Source organism: Capra hircus, chromosome 15 (genome assembly GCF_001704415.2).
Source record: "Capra hircus breed San Clemente chromosome 15, ASM170441v1, whole genome shotgun sequence".
NCBI lineage: Eukaryota > Metazoa > Chordata > Mammalia > Artiodactyla > Bovidae > Capra > Capra hircus.
This window is the reverse complement of record NC_030822.1, coordinates 2,183,096-2,200,365: the sequence shown is the minus strand read 5'-3', so window position 1 is coordinate 2,200,365 and position 17,270 is coordinate 2,183,096. Positions and strand designations below refer to the sequence as shown.

General features: G+C 51.1%; 1 protein-coding gene across 1 annotated transcript; it reads right to left on the bottom strand.

Moving 5' to 3' along the window:
- On the bottom strand, window positions 10,831-13,916 carry LOC102184358 (olfactory receptor 482-like). Its single transcript, XM_018058869.1, is given in 3 exon segments — window positions 10,831-11,252; window positions 11,255-11,609; window positions 13,800-13,916. Coding segments are annotated over 3 exon segments (894 nt in total).

The following is a 17,270-nucleotide window of genomic DNA, read 5'->3' as shown; positions in this document are numbered from 1 at the left end:
GAACTCCATGCACAGACGAGCCTGGGAGGCTACAGTCCACGGGGTTGCAAGAGAGTCGGACACAGTTCAGCAGCTGAACAGCAACAACAAGGAGGCGTCTTTGCTGTCACACCCGGTGAGATGGGGTATGACATCTTAAGGCAGAGGTCAGGGATGCTGTGAAATATTCTACAGCACCACCGGAAAGGCCCCCCCCGCCCCGCCGCTGCCCCCCCCCAAAGAATCATCCAGCCCCAAGTGTTGATAGTGGGAAGGTTGTGAGACCCTCACCTGCCTCGGAAAGGCCTTGGATAAATGGGGACCTGGGACAGAAAAGAGGCTGCGGACCCTGACGCAGCAGGGAGCCTGCCTCACCCCCTCCCATTCCCTGGCTCTTTCTTTTTATGAAAAATTTATGTATTTTTGATCAGAGGGTCATTGCCTTACAATGCTGTGTTGGTCTCTGCCATACATTGACATGAATCAGCCATAGGAATAATATGTCCCCTCCCTCTTGAACCTGCTCCCACCTCCCTCTGCACCCCATACCTCTAGGCAGTCACAGAGTGCTAGGTTGAGCTCCCTGCCTCGTACAGCACATGCCCACCAGCTATTTATTTTACAGATGGTAGTGTGTACGTTTCAACACTACTCTCCCCGGCTCTTTCTTCCTCCTCGGTGACTCAGGGTGCTTCCCCTGTACTCCGAGCCTGTCTGAACTCATCCTGGTGGAGAGAGAAGAAGCTCTCCTTGGGCATGACTCACAGGCCCAGAGCCTCAGGCAGAGACCTCTCCCTGCAAGAGATAAGCCCTCTGGGGGAGAGAGCTAGAAGGGGATTGATCCAGGGGGCGGAGGTCAGTGGTCACTCTCTTTCCCTTACCTTGCTGGGTTTTTTTTTCTTTCTCCCCTCTTGTTTTCAGTTCCCCTGCAGCTGCCCTGAACTCACCAGCAGCTCCCGGTGAGACCTGACTCTACCAGAATCCTTGGACAGGTAGCTGGCTGTCAGAGTTGCTGGGCTGAGAAGGAAGCTGGCGGAAGCAGGCAAGGATTTCTCACAGAGGAGAAACCTGTGAATTTGCCTCTGGATTTCTTAGAGCTCTCCAGGGTCTGCAGCTGGGGGCAGTGCTGCTAGGGCTTGGACAGGTCCATTCTGTAACTTGGACGAGAGCCAACCAGTCTATCCTAAAGGAGATCGGTCAGTCCTGAACATTCACTGGAAGGAATGATGCTGAAGCTGAAACTCCAATACTTTGACCACCTGATGTGAAGAACTGACTCATTGGAAAAGACCCTGATGCTGGGAAAGATTGAGGGCAGGAGAAGAAGGGGACGAGTGAGGATGAGATGGTTGGATGGCATCACCAACTTTATGAACATGAGTTTGAGTAAACTCCAGGAGTTAGTGATGGACAGGGAGGCCTGGTGTGCTGCCGTCCATGGGTTGCAGAGTCGGACACAACTGAGCAACTGAACTGAATTGATTCTGTAACTTTCCCACCAGATTTCATGGAGCCCTGATTCCAAACCCCAGCTCTGAAAGGCAAACTCCCTGCCCTCAGAGAATTTACTGTCTAGCTGGGGAACATGAAATGTGTATGCTTAAAATGATCTAAAAGGCTTTAAAGGGGACTCAGTGGTAACAGAGGCTTTAAGGCAGCAGAGAGCCAGGGTTCAGAATGACGATGGGTTGCCAGAGCTGACAGCACCTGGGCTCTGGAGCCAGCTTTGGCTGAACCCTTTAGTACAAAAGGTAGCACTAGTGTTACCAAGACTGTGGTGAGGTCCGGCTGCTCGTCACTCAAAAGCCAATCAACAGGCCGGCTTCATGGGAAGAAAAGTTTGCTTTATTTCAGATGCCGGCTGCTGGTGGCAGGGGAGGGTGGTGGACATCTTTCCGAAGGCTGACTCTCCCCCCACTGGCAACCAGTGGGTCAGAGCTTTTACAGGCAGAAGGAGGGGCTGCGTGCGGAAACAGCACAGTCAGCTCTGACAGTCATCTTCAGATCAGTCATCGGGGGCCTGGCCAGCATCAGACCTACAGTTTATTTGACCTACAGTTAATCTTCAGTTCCGGCCTTCCCAGGTGGCTCAGTGGTAAAGAATCTGCCTGTCGTGCAGGAGACCCTGGTTCAAACCCTGGGTCAGGAAGATCCCCTGGAGGAGGAAATAGCAAGTCACTCCAGTATTCATGCCTGAAGAATCCCATGGACAGAGGAGCCTGGTGGGCAACAGTCCATGGGGTCGCAGAGAGTCAGACACGACTGAAGCGGCTGAGCACAGCTGCCAGTTCCAAGGTCCATCTGTTCCCATTTCTCGGAGGCCAGTTCTCGGAACTATCTTGGGTACAGTCCGGTCATTGTGTCGTTAACTTCTCCACCTGGTGTTTCAGTATCGCTAAGACAGCTCCCGGGACAAGGCTCAGAATATGATCGAAAGTCCTTGACTTTGCTTAATGACTACATTGTTGTTATTTAGCCTCCTTTGACTGTTTTTCTTTGTTTCTGCCTTTCTCACTTCTCTGATTAAGCTTACTGACTAAATGCTTCCACAAAAGACAGGCAGAGCACCTGAGGGGCTGGGGGTGGGGCAAGAACCGTGGGGTCCCGCTCTGTTTCACTAAAACCTAGGGATAAACGAGACTCTGCTCTCTGCTGCCGTTGCCCGAGCACAGCTGGGCAGAGTCCTCCCTAGGAGGACCGCTGGGGGTTTCCAGGTTGGTGTCTCTGCTGGAAAACGGCCCACAGATGCGGCTGGCTGACCTGCACGGGAGAAGTCCCGGCTCCCCACAGAAGCACGCAGCCCTGTAGCTTGCAGCAGTGGCTGTGGGCTTCAGCTGGGGGCATCCTCCCGCTCTGCTCCTGGGAGAGGGGCTCCTGGGAGAGGGGCTCCTTCCGTTCTTCCGCCTTCTGGCAGGAGCTGTGATTTACTGCGCGTCTGTTCTGTGGCAGGTACTGTGTAGGCGCTTGGCTGTTTTATCCTATTTGTCAAGCAATAAGCAGTGGCTGGACATCCTCTCGGTACTTAACACTGGGGCAGAGGCTGGCTGACCGGGAAGTCAGCTAAAAAAAAAAAAACCCAAAATGCAAATGGGGGAGAAAAACAAAACTGACATTTTCTTTTTCTAAAATTATTCCTTAAAAAAAAAACACCACATTTATTTCTTTTGGCTGTGCCCTGAGTCACGCAGGATCTTGGTTGCCTGAGCAGGCATCGACCCAGTGCCCCTGGCCCTGGGAGCACGGAGTCTTAGCCACTGGACCACTAGCCTTTGTTCAGTCGCTCAGCCATGTGGGACTCTTTGCGACCCCATGGACTGCAGAGCAGCAGGCTTCCCTGTCCTTCACTGTCTCCCGGAGCTTGCTCAAACTCATGTGCATTGAGTCGGTGATGCCATCCAAGCCTCCCATCCTCTGTCATCCCCTTCTCCTCCCACCTCCAATCTTTCCCAGCATCAGGGTCTTTTCCAATGAGTGAGTCCTTCCCATCAGGCGGCCAAAGTATTGGAGCTTCAGCATCAGCATCAGAGGGAATGGCAAACCACTCCAGTATTCTCGCCTTGAGGACCACAAGGGAAGTCCCCAAACTGACTTCTTCAGCGCCATGTGTGAGCGCTGGTGTGCAGGTGATAATCAGCCTTGACCTGGTCCCCGGCTGCTGCTGAGATGGCTGCTAACTGGGGGTCTCCCCTGACTCAGGCACCTCGCGTACACTTAGACAACTGGATGCCGCAACCCCACCCGAGCCAGGCGCCACACGTGAGCCAGAAGCCCAGTTCTAATGACGCCAGATCCTCCCTAATTAAAAACCCGGGGGGGCTTCCCTGGTGGTACAGTGGATAGGAATCCATCTGCTGATGCAAGGGACACAGGTTCGATTCCTGGTCCGGGAAGATTCTGCATGCACAGCCTGTGTGCACAGCTCCTGAGCTGGCCTTCTGCAGCTGCGGAGGCCCATGTGTTTCACACCCAGAGCCTGTGCTCCCCAAGCAGAGAAGCCAGGGCGCTGAAAAGCCTGCGCTCCGCAAGGAAGCCCAGCTGCGGCTGGCTGCACCGAGGAAAAGCCCGTGCGCAGCAACAAGGCTCCAGCGCAATAAACCAAACAGTGAAAAACCCCAAAACAGCCCCCAGGCGGCCGCAGGTGTGCGGGACACCCAGCAACGCTGCTTTGCCAGCCTGGGGCGGGGACCGTTCCTGGTCTTCTGGCTTCACAGAGCGCCCTTTCTCCTCTCACACTCTCAGATCTGAAGCTTTCCTGGGCTGTGCTGGACGGGGCTCCCTGCTCGAATCTTTTCTTTCTTGTTTGTTTTTCCCATTCAGCGCTCAATCTTTAGCTTCTGGTAGTTTTCAAACTTTTCTTTAATGAAGCAGACAGAGCAGAGAGGAGAGAATGATGACGGCGGCTGCAGGAGGCGGAGAGACTCCCCAGAAGAGGCTGAGTTTAGGCTGGGACTAGAGCTTCCGAAGGCGCTTCCCAGGTGGCCTGCTGGTGAAGAAGGTGAAGCGAAAGTGGAAGCAGCTCAGCCTGCCCGACTCTGTGACCCAGTGGACTGTATGGTCCATGGGATTCTCCAGGCCAGAAGACTGGAGTGGGGAGCCGTTCCCTCCTGCAGGGGCTCTTCCCGACCCGGGGACTGAACCCAGGTCCCCGACACTGCAGGCGGATTCTTTGCCTGCTGAGCCACCAGGGACGCCTAGTGGTAAAGAACCCGCGTGCCAATTCAGGAGATGTACGAGGCGTGGGTTTGATCCCTGGGTTGGAAAGATCCTCCAGAGAACGCAAGACACCCCACTCCAGTATTCCTGCCTGGGGAATCCCATGGACAGAGGGGCCTGCTGAGCTACAGTTCATGGGGTTGCAGAGTCGGCCTTGACGGAGGAGACTTAGCATATGTGCACGCAGAGTTACCAAAAGACCTGTCAGGCTGACAAAGGGGTGGGGAGACACTCTCCAGGACTCGGGAGGACGAGAGCAGCGGAAGAGGTGTGTGCAAATGCCAGCCAGGGGCTGTGGCCTCAGAGTAGGCGGTTGGTGGAACCTCCCTGGGAGGCTAGGTCGGCACAGGCTCTTAAGGTCGTACTAAGAAGCTGAGAATCACCCCAAGGACCAAGGGTCATAAACTCCAATATCTCCAGGGAACACTCCGGCCCCTCACGTTAATGAAAAGGTGTTCTTTCCACATGGACAGACATTTTTTTTTTTTTTCTAACGAAAAGGGAATATTTATTTTGAGTTGCCCTGGAAGGCACGGCTGACAATAATTAATAGAATTCACAGAGCGCCAATTCTGTTTGTCAGAATGATGACATTTCTAACTTTCAAAGCTGTCCAACAACAGAATGAACTGCCTTGATGCAGACAGGTCCAGAGTTTTGAAGGCCAAAATTGGATGGTGATATTTTGGCGAGGAATAAGTATTCAGTGGGGTTTCGCTGGTAACTCAGACAGTAAAGAATCTGCCTGCAGTGTGGAAGGCCTGTGGTTCGCACCCTGGGTTGGGAAGATCCCCTGGAGGAGGGCGTGGCAACCCCACTGCAGTGTCCTTGCCTGGAGAGTAGTAAATGGAGGCATGGGCCAGACAGGCTGGAAGACTTTGCCCAAGAGTATCTTGTCAATCCATCATTATTTTGCAACACAGCAAACCTTTTCTTCATCTTTTAGTTTAGTGGCATGAACTCTAAATGGTTCTTGTCATTTACTTCCAATTCCAGAGATCAATAGGATCCTGGCTGCTGCCTTTCTTCCTGGCAACTATGACAAAACCCAGCACAATCCAAATTTGCCAGGATAGGGAAAACTTTTGTGAGTAGGTTCATTAGATGTAATAGCAAGAAGAGATTCACTTCCTCATCTGATCCCTCAGAGCCATGTATTCTGAGGATGGCAGAAACAATACCCTCTACTGATTGTTTTTTCAAAGCATGGTAAATTAATCATTCTCAAACAGTTTGAAAGCTTCAAATGTTAGTGACATTCATGTCTGGACACATTTTTATTTTTTGTGTGTGAGGGGTAATATTACATCTATCAGGACGTTCTTCACATCCAAAAATAGACATTATCTTCATTCATTCAGAGAGTGTTGATTGAGTTTCTTCTGTGCATCAGGCATTGTCCTAGGCACTGGCTGCTTGCTTTGAAATGTGCACACCTCGAAGGCCTTATTTTCTTTTCTTACTTTTGCTGGAGATGTGGATATAGTAAATTTTCTCTACTATGATAAAAGGGGCTTCCTTGGTGGCTCAGCGGTAAAGAATCCGCTCGCAATGCAGGAGATGCGGGTTCGACCCCTGAGTCAGGCAGATCCTCTGGAGGATGGCGTGGCAACCCATTCCAGTGTTCTAGCCTGGGAAATCCCATGGACAGAGCAACGTAGTGGGCTATAGTCCATGGGGTTGGGGAGAGCTGGACACGACTTGGCGACATTCGGCAGCACCACTCCGATAAAAAGACAACAGAGACTCTGGGAAGAGTGATGGGGAAGAATCGGATGGGGAGGACTGGAGAGTCTGTCTTGTTTTAAAGGGCTTCTCTGACTCAGCACCAGATGACTCTAGCTATGCTGAGATTAAGACTGGTGGAGTGCTCCAATTCAATTTTTCTTCCCAGGGAAGGTGAGAATGCGGGTGTTTGAAATGTGATTGCATCAGAATTTTTTATGTTGGCTAAAAACTTTAAACGTACTATTTGCTGCCCACACACCAGCTGTTGGCAGGGTGCATCAGGGTCGTGGGCGAGCCATCGGTCCTCTGCCAACCCCTGTGCTGGGCAGTAGGCAGTAAGGGGGGTGTGGTCAGGAGTGCCACCAATCCAGTGCGCACTCTCCCCTTCTTTGTTAAAAATAGGGTCCCACAATAGTCAAGGTGGCTGTGTGTGCAGCTGATGGCCGTGTTCCCCAGCCTCCCTTGCTTAGTCAAGTCATCTGACTCCCATGTGACTAAGTCCTGGCTAATGAGAGGCCAGTGATTGTGCTTGGCTGTGTTTGAAAAGGCTACAAGATGGGGATCGACAGCTGGAAGTTTCCCTCTTTTCTCCAACTTTCTTCTTCAAACAGTGAAGTGATGGCTAGGGCTTCAGCAGCCACAGTGGACCAAGGTGAAGCCTTGACACGCAAGCCGTATTAGCACTCCCTACCATGACAAAATGGCATGGACTGGGTAACGTGAACTGCAGATATTTATTTTTTCAGTGTTCTGGAGGCTGGAAGCCCAAGATTAAGGAGCTGGGAGGTTTGGTTTGTTCAGCAGCCTCTCTGCACCTCCTGGCTGTGTCTTCACAGGATTTTCTCTCTGCACGTGCTCGTCCCTGGTGTGTCCAAATTTCTCCTTCTTACAAGACATCAGGTTGTATTAAAGGCCCTGCCTCCAGATACAGGTGGAAAAGGAAATGGCAGCCCACTCCAGTGTTCTTGCCTGGAGAATCCCACGGACAGAGGAGCTTGGCAGGCCACAGTCCATAGGGTTGCAAAGAGTTGGACACGACTGAAGCGACTTAACACACAGTCCAAATGCAGTTATGGTCTGAGGTCCTGGGGGATGAAATGTCAGCATATCAGTTTGGTGGTGGGGAGATAATTCTGCCTGTAACAGAGGTGGTGCATGAAAGATGCTGGGACAGAGAGACGCTGGCACCTGGGATTTCAGCACCTTCAGGGAGTGTCCATATCAGTCGGAACCATTTCTAGCCTTTGCTTTTTACATTTATTTTGTTATCTACTTTTAGCTGCACAGCGGCACATGTGGGATCTTAATTCCCTGACCAGGGATCAAACCTGCGCCCTCTGCATTGGAAGCACGGAGTCCCAACCACTGGACAGCAGCGAAGCCCCAAGCCTTCGCTTTTTAAAAAATAAGATTCCATCACAATTCAGGACACACGGGGACGTCTTCTCCCTGATCCTTTCGTCAGCCTGAAAAATCTCTTTGTAATTAATTCAGTTCTGCCTTTAACTTAACCTCTCCTGGGAAACTTCTCTTACTCCGGTAGGCAGCAGGCATCGTAAGAAACCTTCGGAGCGGTTCTTGGCAGATTCACGGCGCTTCCTGGAAGAGGAGGGATCTGGCAGGTGTATGTTCTCCGAAGGTCTGAGGCGGAGGAGAGACATTCAAGGGTAAGGGAGACGCTGTCAGCAGAAACCAAACAGGAACGCCGAGGGACAAAAGCTCTTGCAGCCAAAACCGACCAAGAACGTTCCTGTTTATGAACTGAAGCTGAGAAGTGCGTTTAGGGGGTTCCATCTTGATTCAAGGAGCCTGGGTTCTCTGCTCTAAACCACTTTATGACCTTCCAGTGAGACTCAGAGCTGATCAATTCAGCCTCTAGGATTTGTTATTATTTTTGGATTATCTGTAACCTGGGGATAATAATGTTTGGCTTACTTATCTTACAACACTTGGTGAAGATTGAATGTGAAAATATTTTAAAAAACATGAATCAATACCAGTGTTCCTAAAGTCATCTGTCCAGCTCCTTCATGATATTTTGCCTTGTACTGTGATTTTTCTAAAAATTGGACTATTCTAAAAAATTTGTATTAAAAATATTTTATCCAGATCATGGTAAAGTGACACAATTAAAAAACAAAAATGAAAGCAATATAATGTTATTAATCGCTAGCTAGCTACTGTGAAGTGCTAAGGTTTGCTCTTAAAAAAAGAGACTAGATTAAGGAAGCTTTAAAGTCAAGCTAGGGCTTCCCTGGTGGCTGAGCGGTTAAAGCGTCTGTCTGGAATGCGGGAGACCTGGGTTCGATCCCTGGGTCGGGAAGATCCCCTGGAGAAGGAAATGGCAACCCACTCCGTATTCTTGCCTGGAGAATTCCATGGAGGGAGGAGCCTGGTGGGCTACAGTTCATGGGGTCACAAAGAGTCGGACCCGACTGAGTCGAATTAGTACCAGGCAGAAACTTTTTAACTCTGACGTAATCAGAAGAGTTAAGAAAGGAAAACTAGAAAAGGAAGAGCTTCTCCCTGGTTCAGCTAGATGCTATTTAAAATAGCATGTTCCCGACCCAGGGATCGAACCGGATCTCCCGCATTGCAAGGCGACGCTTTAACCTCTGAGCCACCAGGGAAGCAGAAAAGGAAGAGCTTCCCCGATTCAGCTGGATGCTATTTAGCCTAGCTGCATGGTGTGGTCTCTTCTTTTAAAAACACTGAGGTATAGTAGATGGACAGTGTCGTCTCAGCTGCTGGCACACAGTGAAGTGACTCAGCCGTGCATGTGCACGTGTGTCGATACATGCACGTATATGCGTATGTTCCTCTTGCGTTCTTCCCGTTGCCGTTTACTTCTTGCTGCTGAATGCAGTTCCCTCTGCTCTGCAGCAGGACCTTGCTGTTTATCGGATAAGGCCTCATTCTTCAAAAACGCTGGTGGAGGGAATTCCCTGGTGGTTCGGCAGTTAGGACTTTACTGCTGAGGCCTGGGTTCAGTCCCTGGTCAGGGAACTAAGATCCTGTAAGCCAAGCAGCGTGGCCAAAATAAACACAAACAGACAAAAGTGATGTGTAAGAGTGTTTGTTTTTAACACGACCGACTGTATCACATGGGGAACTCTGCGCGGCGTTGTGTGGCAGCCTAGATGGGAGGGGAGTTTGGGGGAGAATGGACACGTGTATGTGTGGCCGAGCCCCTTTGCTGTCTACCTGAACCTATCAGAGCATTGTAAACTGGCTCTGCTGCTGCTGCTGCTGAGTCGCTTCAGTCACGTCCGACTCTGTGCGACCCCATAGACGGCAGCCCACCAGTCTCCCCCGTCCCTGGGATTCTCCAGGCAAGAACACTGGAGTGGGTTGCCATTTCCTTCTCCAACGCATGAAAGTGAAAAGTGAAAGGGAAGTCGCTCAGTCGTGTCCGACTCTTAGTGACCCCATGGACTGCAGCCCACCAGGCTCCTCCGTCCACGGGATTTTCCAGGCAAGGGCACTGGTTGCCATTGCCTTCTCCAAACTGGCTATACCCCAGTACAAAATAAAAAGGTGAAAAAATACAAAGAACATTTGGTTTTACGGAGAGGTTTCCCCAGGGAAGAAAAAAGCTCAATGATCGGTGAATACTCGTTTGTGCCAGACCCTGTGTAAGCCCATTTTATCCTCATGGGAACCTTGATAACCAGCTGAGATGGGGATTAACGCCCCCTGGCTCAGAGGTTAAAGGGTCTGCCTGCAAGGTGGGAGACCCAGGTTCAATCCCTGGGTCAGGAAGATCCCCTGGAGAAGGAAATGGCAACCCACTCCAGTATTCTTGCCTGGAGAATTCCATGGACGGAGGAGCCTGGTAGGTTACAGTCCACGGGGTCGCAAAGAGTTGGACACGACTGAGCTCACTTCACTTTGCTCGGGAAAACGGAGGGTCAGCGTTGTGTGCCTTGACTCGACATCTCACAGCTGCCGAAAGAGAGAAAAGCTCAACGGCAGCGTGAGCTCAGGTGCGCCCGTACTGCGTGTAATGCCGGGATCCGGCTCCTCCTCATGACGCTTGGAGTTAAGGAAGAGCTGTGTTCGGTGTCTGCTGGTGAGATGCGCGCACCAGAAAAAGTCAGAATAACGCACTGGTTGAGAACCAGATCTCGGGGCCAGGCTGGCTGGATGCACACACTGGCTCTGGTCCTTGTTTGCTGTGTGACCTCAGGCCATTTACTTAACCTCTCTGTGCCTCAGATTCCTAAGGGATGATAAATAATAGTACTCATTTCAACTTGTTGTGTGAAGACTGAATGAGCTGGTATGTGTTAGTCATTTAAACAGCGCTGGTACAGGCTTCCCTCCATTCAGGGGAATGGGTTAACATCACCCATGCTTCACCTTACGCCTGCCACGTTATAGCTTGGGGGTAGACTGTTCCACCCTGCGTTAGGAAGGCGGCAGGCTGAGGCATCTCTTCTTCAGAGCAGCCTTCACGTCTGTATTCCTCAGGCTGTAGATCAGAGGGTTCAGCGAGGGGATGGTCACCATGTGGAAGTCAGACACCACCTCGTTCTGTTCCGAGGAGCTGCAAGAGCTTGGCTGGGTGTACATAGAGGTGGTGGTGCCGTAGAAGAGGCAGAGGAGGGCGAGGTGGGAGGCGCACGTGGAGAGGGCTTTGCTCTGAGCTTTGAGGGAACGCATCGTGCAGACGGTAACCGGGATGTAGGCATAGGAGACCAGGGTAACGGCGATGGTAAGGAGGATAACCAGGGCAGCGGACGGGAAGATGACGGCCTCAGCCTGGGCTGCGTCTCTGCAGGCGAGCTGGAGCACCGGGGGGATGTCACAGAAATAGTGGTTAATGATTTGGGGCCACAGTGGGGCAGCCTGAAGACGGTCCTGGTCAGCAAAGCTGAACTGGCAACAGAAGCTGTGTAGGTGGCCGCCACCAGCTGGACACAGAGACGTGGGGCCGTGAGGCTGTGGTAGAGGAGAGCGTGGCAGACGGCGGCGAGTCGGTGGTAGGCCATGACGGCCAGGATCAGACACTCGGCGGTGCCGTGGAGCGCCGTGAGGGCCATCTGGACCACGCAGCCTGCGAAGGAGATGGGCTGGCTGGAGGCGAGCAAGCCCCACAGCAGCCCAGGGGTGTTCACCGTGAAGAAGGAGGAGGCTATGATGGAAAGCACGCTCAGGAAGAAGTACGAGCGTGTGGAGCTGCGGCTCTGCGTGGATCAGGCTGATCATGCCCAGGTTGCCCAGGAGGGTGAGCAGCAAGAGTGCAAAGAGGCCGCCCCCGAGCCCCGCTCGCGCTGTGAGCCCAGCAGGACGAACCAGCTGACGTGGGTGCAGTTCTCAGCTGCGGGGCACCTGTCAGGGCAGAGATGCCCACTTAAGACCCGCTCACACCCTCGAGGCAGACCCGGGGTCCGGGCTGACGTTCGCTTAATGCCCCTCAAGTGGGTGGTGCTAGCGGGATGCTGGTGTGGATTGAACACCTACTGTGTGTCATGTGCTGACTCATTTCCTAAACGGCTGTTGAAAGCACACACATGCTTTCTCATTTCGATACTATGCCCATTTAACTATTCACAATAGCCGAGACGTGGAAGCAACCTTAATGTCCACTGGCAGCTGAAGAGATAAAGGAGACGTGAGGCAGGTATGCCGTGGGGTGTCAGTCAGCCGTAAGGAGAGCGAAATATCACCACTGCAGCGGCGTGGAGGCCCAGGGCCATCATGCCAAGTGGAGGAAGTCAGGAAGAGGAAGACAAGCACCGTTCGGCATCACAAGTGGGATCTAAAAGATGATGCGAGTGAACTGGCCCACGAACCGGAAGCAGACCCACAGGCACGGAGCACTGACGTGTGCTTGCAAAGGGCACGGCACGCGTGCGGGTGGCTTGGGAGTTTGGGATGAGCAGGTACAGACTATTGCATAGCATGTATACAGAGTGTAGCATGTACACAGACTGTTACATACAGGGTGGATAAACAGCAAGGTCCTACTATGCAGCGCATGGAACTACATTCGGTATCCTGTGATAAACCATAATGGGGAAGAATATGAAAAAGAACCTTTAGATATGTGTAAGTGAATCACTTTGCTGTGTAGTTGAAATCAGCACATTATAAATCATCTATACTTTGATAAGATAAATTAAAAAATTAATAGAACGTAAAAATATTATGTAGAAATATTATCCCCACTTATATTTAGTGAGATTAGCAACTTGATCAAGGTCAGAAAGCTAGGACATAGGAAAGTGGGATTAGAACTCAGTCAAATGAATTATCACAAGCCTTTTGCATAGTTACAATCATTTTCGTCCCCAAATTTCCTGTTCCATGGGGAACTGGCATCGCTGATGAGTGTTGGAGGCCTGGTGTGTTGGCCCAGAGGAAAAATGCATGACAGGACTAATCTGTAGCTTATTTTGCGGCAAAGGAGCCGACAGTGCTGGCCCCTCAGGCCAGGGACGCAGGAGACTGGGCCTAATGTCACCAGAGCCCAGGGTGACCCAGGAGAGCAGCGGTTTGTCGGCGTGTTCAGGTTGACTTGTATCTGTCAGGAAGATTTGCTGAAGTCCCCACCCCGGTACCTGTGAATGTGACCTTATTTGGAGATGGAGGTCTTTGCAGGTGTGAGCAAGTTGGATCCTATTCGATTAGGGTGGGCCTTCAATCCACTAGGACTGGGGTCCTTATGAGAAGAGAAAGCGGGGGCTCCGCTGGTGGCTCAGTGGTGAAGAAGAGTCCCCCTGTCAATGCAGGGGCCACGAGCTCGTCCCCTAATCCAGGAGGACCCCACGTGCCGCTGAGGGACTCAGCCCGTGTGCCGCTGCTGGAGAGAGCCCACCGCAACAAGACCACCCAGCACAGCCAAGTAAACAAACAAACACACAGACAAAGTTTAGACGAGAGCGGGGAGACACAGGGAGGAGAATGCCTGTGAAGGGTCAGACTCAGGGAAGGTGGCCGTGTGAAGACAGGCAGAGACTGGGGTAACGTTGCCACAGGAAAAGAGGTTCCGTGATTTGAAGAGCTGGCTCAGTGCCAAAGCCCCTGATGCTGGGAGGGATTGAAGGCAGGAGGAGAAGGGGACGACAGAGGATGAGAGGGTTGGGTGGCATCACTGACTTGATGGACATGGGTTTGGGTGTGCTCTGGGAGTTGGTGATAGACAGGGAGGCCTGGTGTGCTGCAGTCCATGGCGTCACAAAGGGTCGGACATGGCTGAGACTGAACTGACTGTCACAAACCTGGAATGTCTAGAGCTTCCAGAAGTTGGGAGAGACAAGGAAGCATCCTTCCCCCGAGGCTTCCGAGGGAGCTCGGTTCTGCTAGGAGCTTCACGTTGGACGTGTAGCTTCTGGAACTACAAGGGAGCGTATTTCTCTTGTGTGACTCTGCACGCTTTGTGGAACTTTGTTACAACAGCCGTTGGAGACCACCACTCCCATCTGGGGACCCTCCTGGCTCTTGATGGAGGCTCCTGAGCCGTTGTCAGGAGCCTGGGGTTTCTGATCCATGTCTACGACAGAGCAGAGACTCCAAGGGGAGAAAATGAAGTGACACAGAGCCAAGTCCGTTCTATCATTTACTACTAGCTAAGAAGAAGATTTATCCGGCCCTGGGAGCCAGCGTGAGGAACTCCGCCCATGGCAAAGGTCTTGAGGAAGGAGGCTTTGGCATACGCAAAGGCGGATCGAGCCTCAGGAAACCCCCTGTTCCCGAGCATCTACCCCCAAAACCAGGGTCTGCCTACTTTACTGTTTTACGCTCTCACCTATACCCCTGGCTTTACGGGGGGCTGACCCCCACTACCTCTCGCGAGGAGTTAACTTACAGCTCCAAGTCAATAAAAATTCCTGGGCGTGACAAGAGTGTTTCAACTTACGAACTCCTCTGAAGATTATCTAGCCCGCCTGTATAGGTTCGTCTGGCCACATGTGATTGTTTACAGCCTCCCAATCGTGAAAGGCACGAGATGTTTTAGACTTACTAAAGGCAGATTTTTTTGGGAAGTTAGAAATTATTGGTATAGTGGGTTGGTTAGGAATTATATTGGTGAAGGGTTTTTCATTTGTTGTGCCAATAATTGCTGCTAATTCCCTGCCCTGGGTGTGACAAGGGTGTCTCAGGTCAAACCTCTCTGCTGGCAGACTAGCTTGTGCGACAGGATTATCCATACTCCTGCCAAGCACATGATTGTTTACTATCTCTCAACCAGAAACAGCACAGAGAGCTTGGAGTATTTTGAAAGTCTTAATTAGCATAGCGCTTTTCTCATTGTTGAGTCAATGATTGCCGCCAGGCCTCCATATCCTTAGGCACCTGGGAATATATTAATCAATGTATTTGGAATATAGGAAAGGAAATATAGTAGTTTTTGATGTTAGCAATACTAGACTTTTTGAGTTCATGAATTTTCTCTTTTGTAATAGATCACTGTACTTTGTTATAAATCACTGTGTCCTTGCTATGCAAAAATGTAACTTCATCACTATCTTAAGACTAAATAGATCTTAAGGGGAACATTGGTGAAAGGATTTTCATTTGTTGGGCTGATGTTTGCTGCTAAATCTCCATATTCCCTGCCCTTATAATGAATATAACTAGCATATAGGAGAAATAAGTATTAACCTTTAAGATTAATCATGTTAACCTTGGGTTAAATAAATTCCTTTCTTGATTGTAACTCACTACACCCTCACCCTATAGGAATGCAACTTTATTTGGAGGGTGCTGCCTGGTTTAAGAAAAAACACCCTTGGAAAAAATAAATTTTTTGGTTATCAGAAAGAAAGGATCATAAAATGTCAGCAGGCCTCATGGCCAGAAGAGGATGTAAAACCCCTAAAACCTCTTTTTATACATTTATGTGAAGCACCTGATTTTGACAAAGGTCAGGACTGCTGACCCCCGAGTGACTCTGTATTCATCCCTACGTGTAACAAAAGGTATATAAGCAAACCTAAAAAATAAAGAAATCGAATCAGTTTCTGGAAAGACTGATTCCCCTGTGTCATTTCTCTCTTGCTCCCCGTTTTTCTGGCTGAATTCCCATCTGGAGCGTGGGTGCTCGCCATGTATACTTACTTGCCCGTTTTTAAGTTCCACGTGAGAAGGAGCCCAAGGAGGGGCACCTTCTGATATTCAAGTGGCACCGGCGGCCCAACATAGATGGTGCAAATTCCTTGTTTAGGAATTTTATTGGCATCCCACGTAAACCAAGTTATTCAGCCTCTTTTTCTCCACTAATTTTCTAATCTCTCTCTATCTGTAATTAAATAAGTTTTTTCCTAGGATGCCTATTCCGTCCCCACCTTCGAATTACCCTGGATCCACTGGGGCGGACCCCGGCAATCCAGGCTAATGGGCAGCTACAGTAAATACGAAAATTCCTGTTCGACAAGACTGTAACCAAAGAGCAGCCTCCTGTGCGCCAGCTATTAACCGAAGGCAGCAGGCATGCAGGTCTGCGGCTCTGGGGTCCGTGGCCGGGCGCAATTCTGAAGGCAGAATTGCGTCCCCAGCAAGCCCAGGCCAGCCTTCTCACGCCCTCCTCCCTGACCTCCCCAGAGGGGCTCTCTCCGCTGTAGTCACGCTCCCAAGCACTTCCGTCTGGAGGACCCTGCCATCTAGATTTTCAGATCGCCACGGCTGCTCGCTGTTCTGAGGGGAAACCCTGGGGTGGGGTCCCGGCCGGGGTCTGCTCTCTTTGGCTGGACATCTGCTCGTGGAGTGGAGTGTCGGCTCCGGATCTGTGCCTGCGGCTTTCCGGGTTGCTACATTTCGTAATTCTGAATGGGCTGGATGAGGCTGGGAGCAAAGGAGGAATAAGACAGCGTCTCTTTAGAGTGATTCAGGATAATGAGAAATAGGTGGTGTCTGTGTGTGTGTTTGTTGCTCAGTCATGTCTGACTCTTTCCAACCCCGTGGACTGTAGCCTGCCAGGCTCCTCTGTCCATGGGATTTTCCAGGCAAGAATACTGGAGTGGGGTGCCCTTCCCTTCTCCGGAGGATCTTCCTGACCTAGAGATCGAACCCAGGTCTCCTGCATGACAGGCAGATTCTTTACCGTTTGAACCGCAGGGAAGTCTAAATCAGGTGGTGTCTAAATCAAAGCTACTAACATGACTATGTGCCATCAGCATCTACTGGCAAGTCAGTCTCTTGCTGATAAGAAGAAGGGGATGTTTCTTCTGCACTTATGATGTGGCCTTCCCTAAAGCGAGGGCCCGTTGCGCAACAGTCCTGACGCCCTCTTCTCCTAGAGGAGGAATTTTTGTGACCAGCGAGTTTGGGATAAGGCCCTGGATGTGTCTAGCTCTGCTTTGCTCTCTCCTTTGCTTTACTAGAAACACAGGTTTCGCTCTGCTCTGCTTCTCTGTAATGTGGATCTGAAAACTAGGTCATTGTCTGAGTTTTCAGAAGGCCACTTACAAGGCTGAGTCATGCTCTGGAGCACCAGGGCTTTTTGGTTGGGCAGCTGGTATTTCCCGCTCCGTCTGCCTTGCTTCTACCTTCTCTCTCTTAATTGGCTCAGAGTTTGCAGAGAGGAGAGATGCTAGCTATTGTGACGCTTCAAGACCTCAGACAGAACAAGACGGGAGCTGGCAGGCGTGCTTTGCCTGGCCTGTCTCTTCAAGGAGTCCCTGAGCTGGGTCAGGACACCGACAGGATTAAGGGGTGAGGTGGTGGGAACAGTGGGTGTGGTTGGACCTCGGAGGACCAGGGTTCATAGTGGTAAACTCCTGGATGACAGAGCTGGCCCCAGCTCCTCTGCTGAGATGCTCATGAGGGGCTGCTGTGGTGATGTGAGTGCTTGAAGGAGACTGAAGGGTCCCAACATGAAGGAAAGAGGGGCTCGTCAAGGTCAG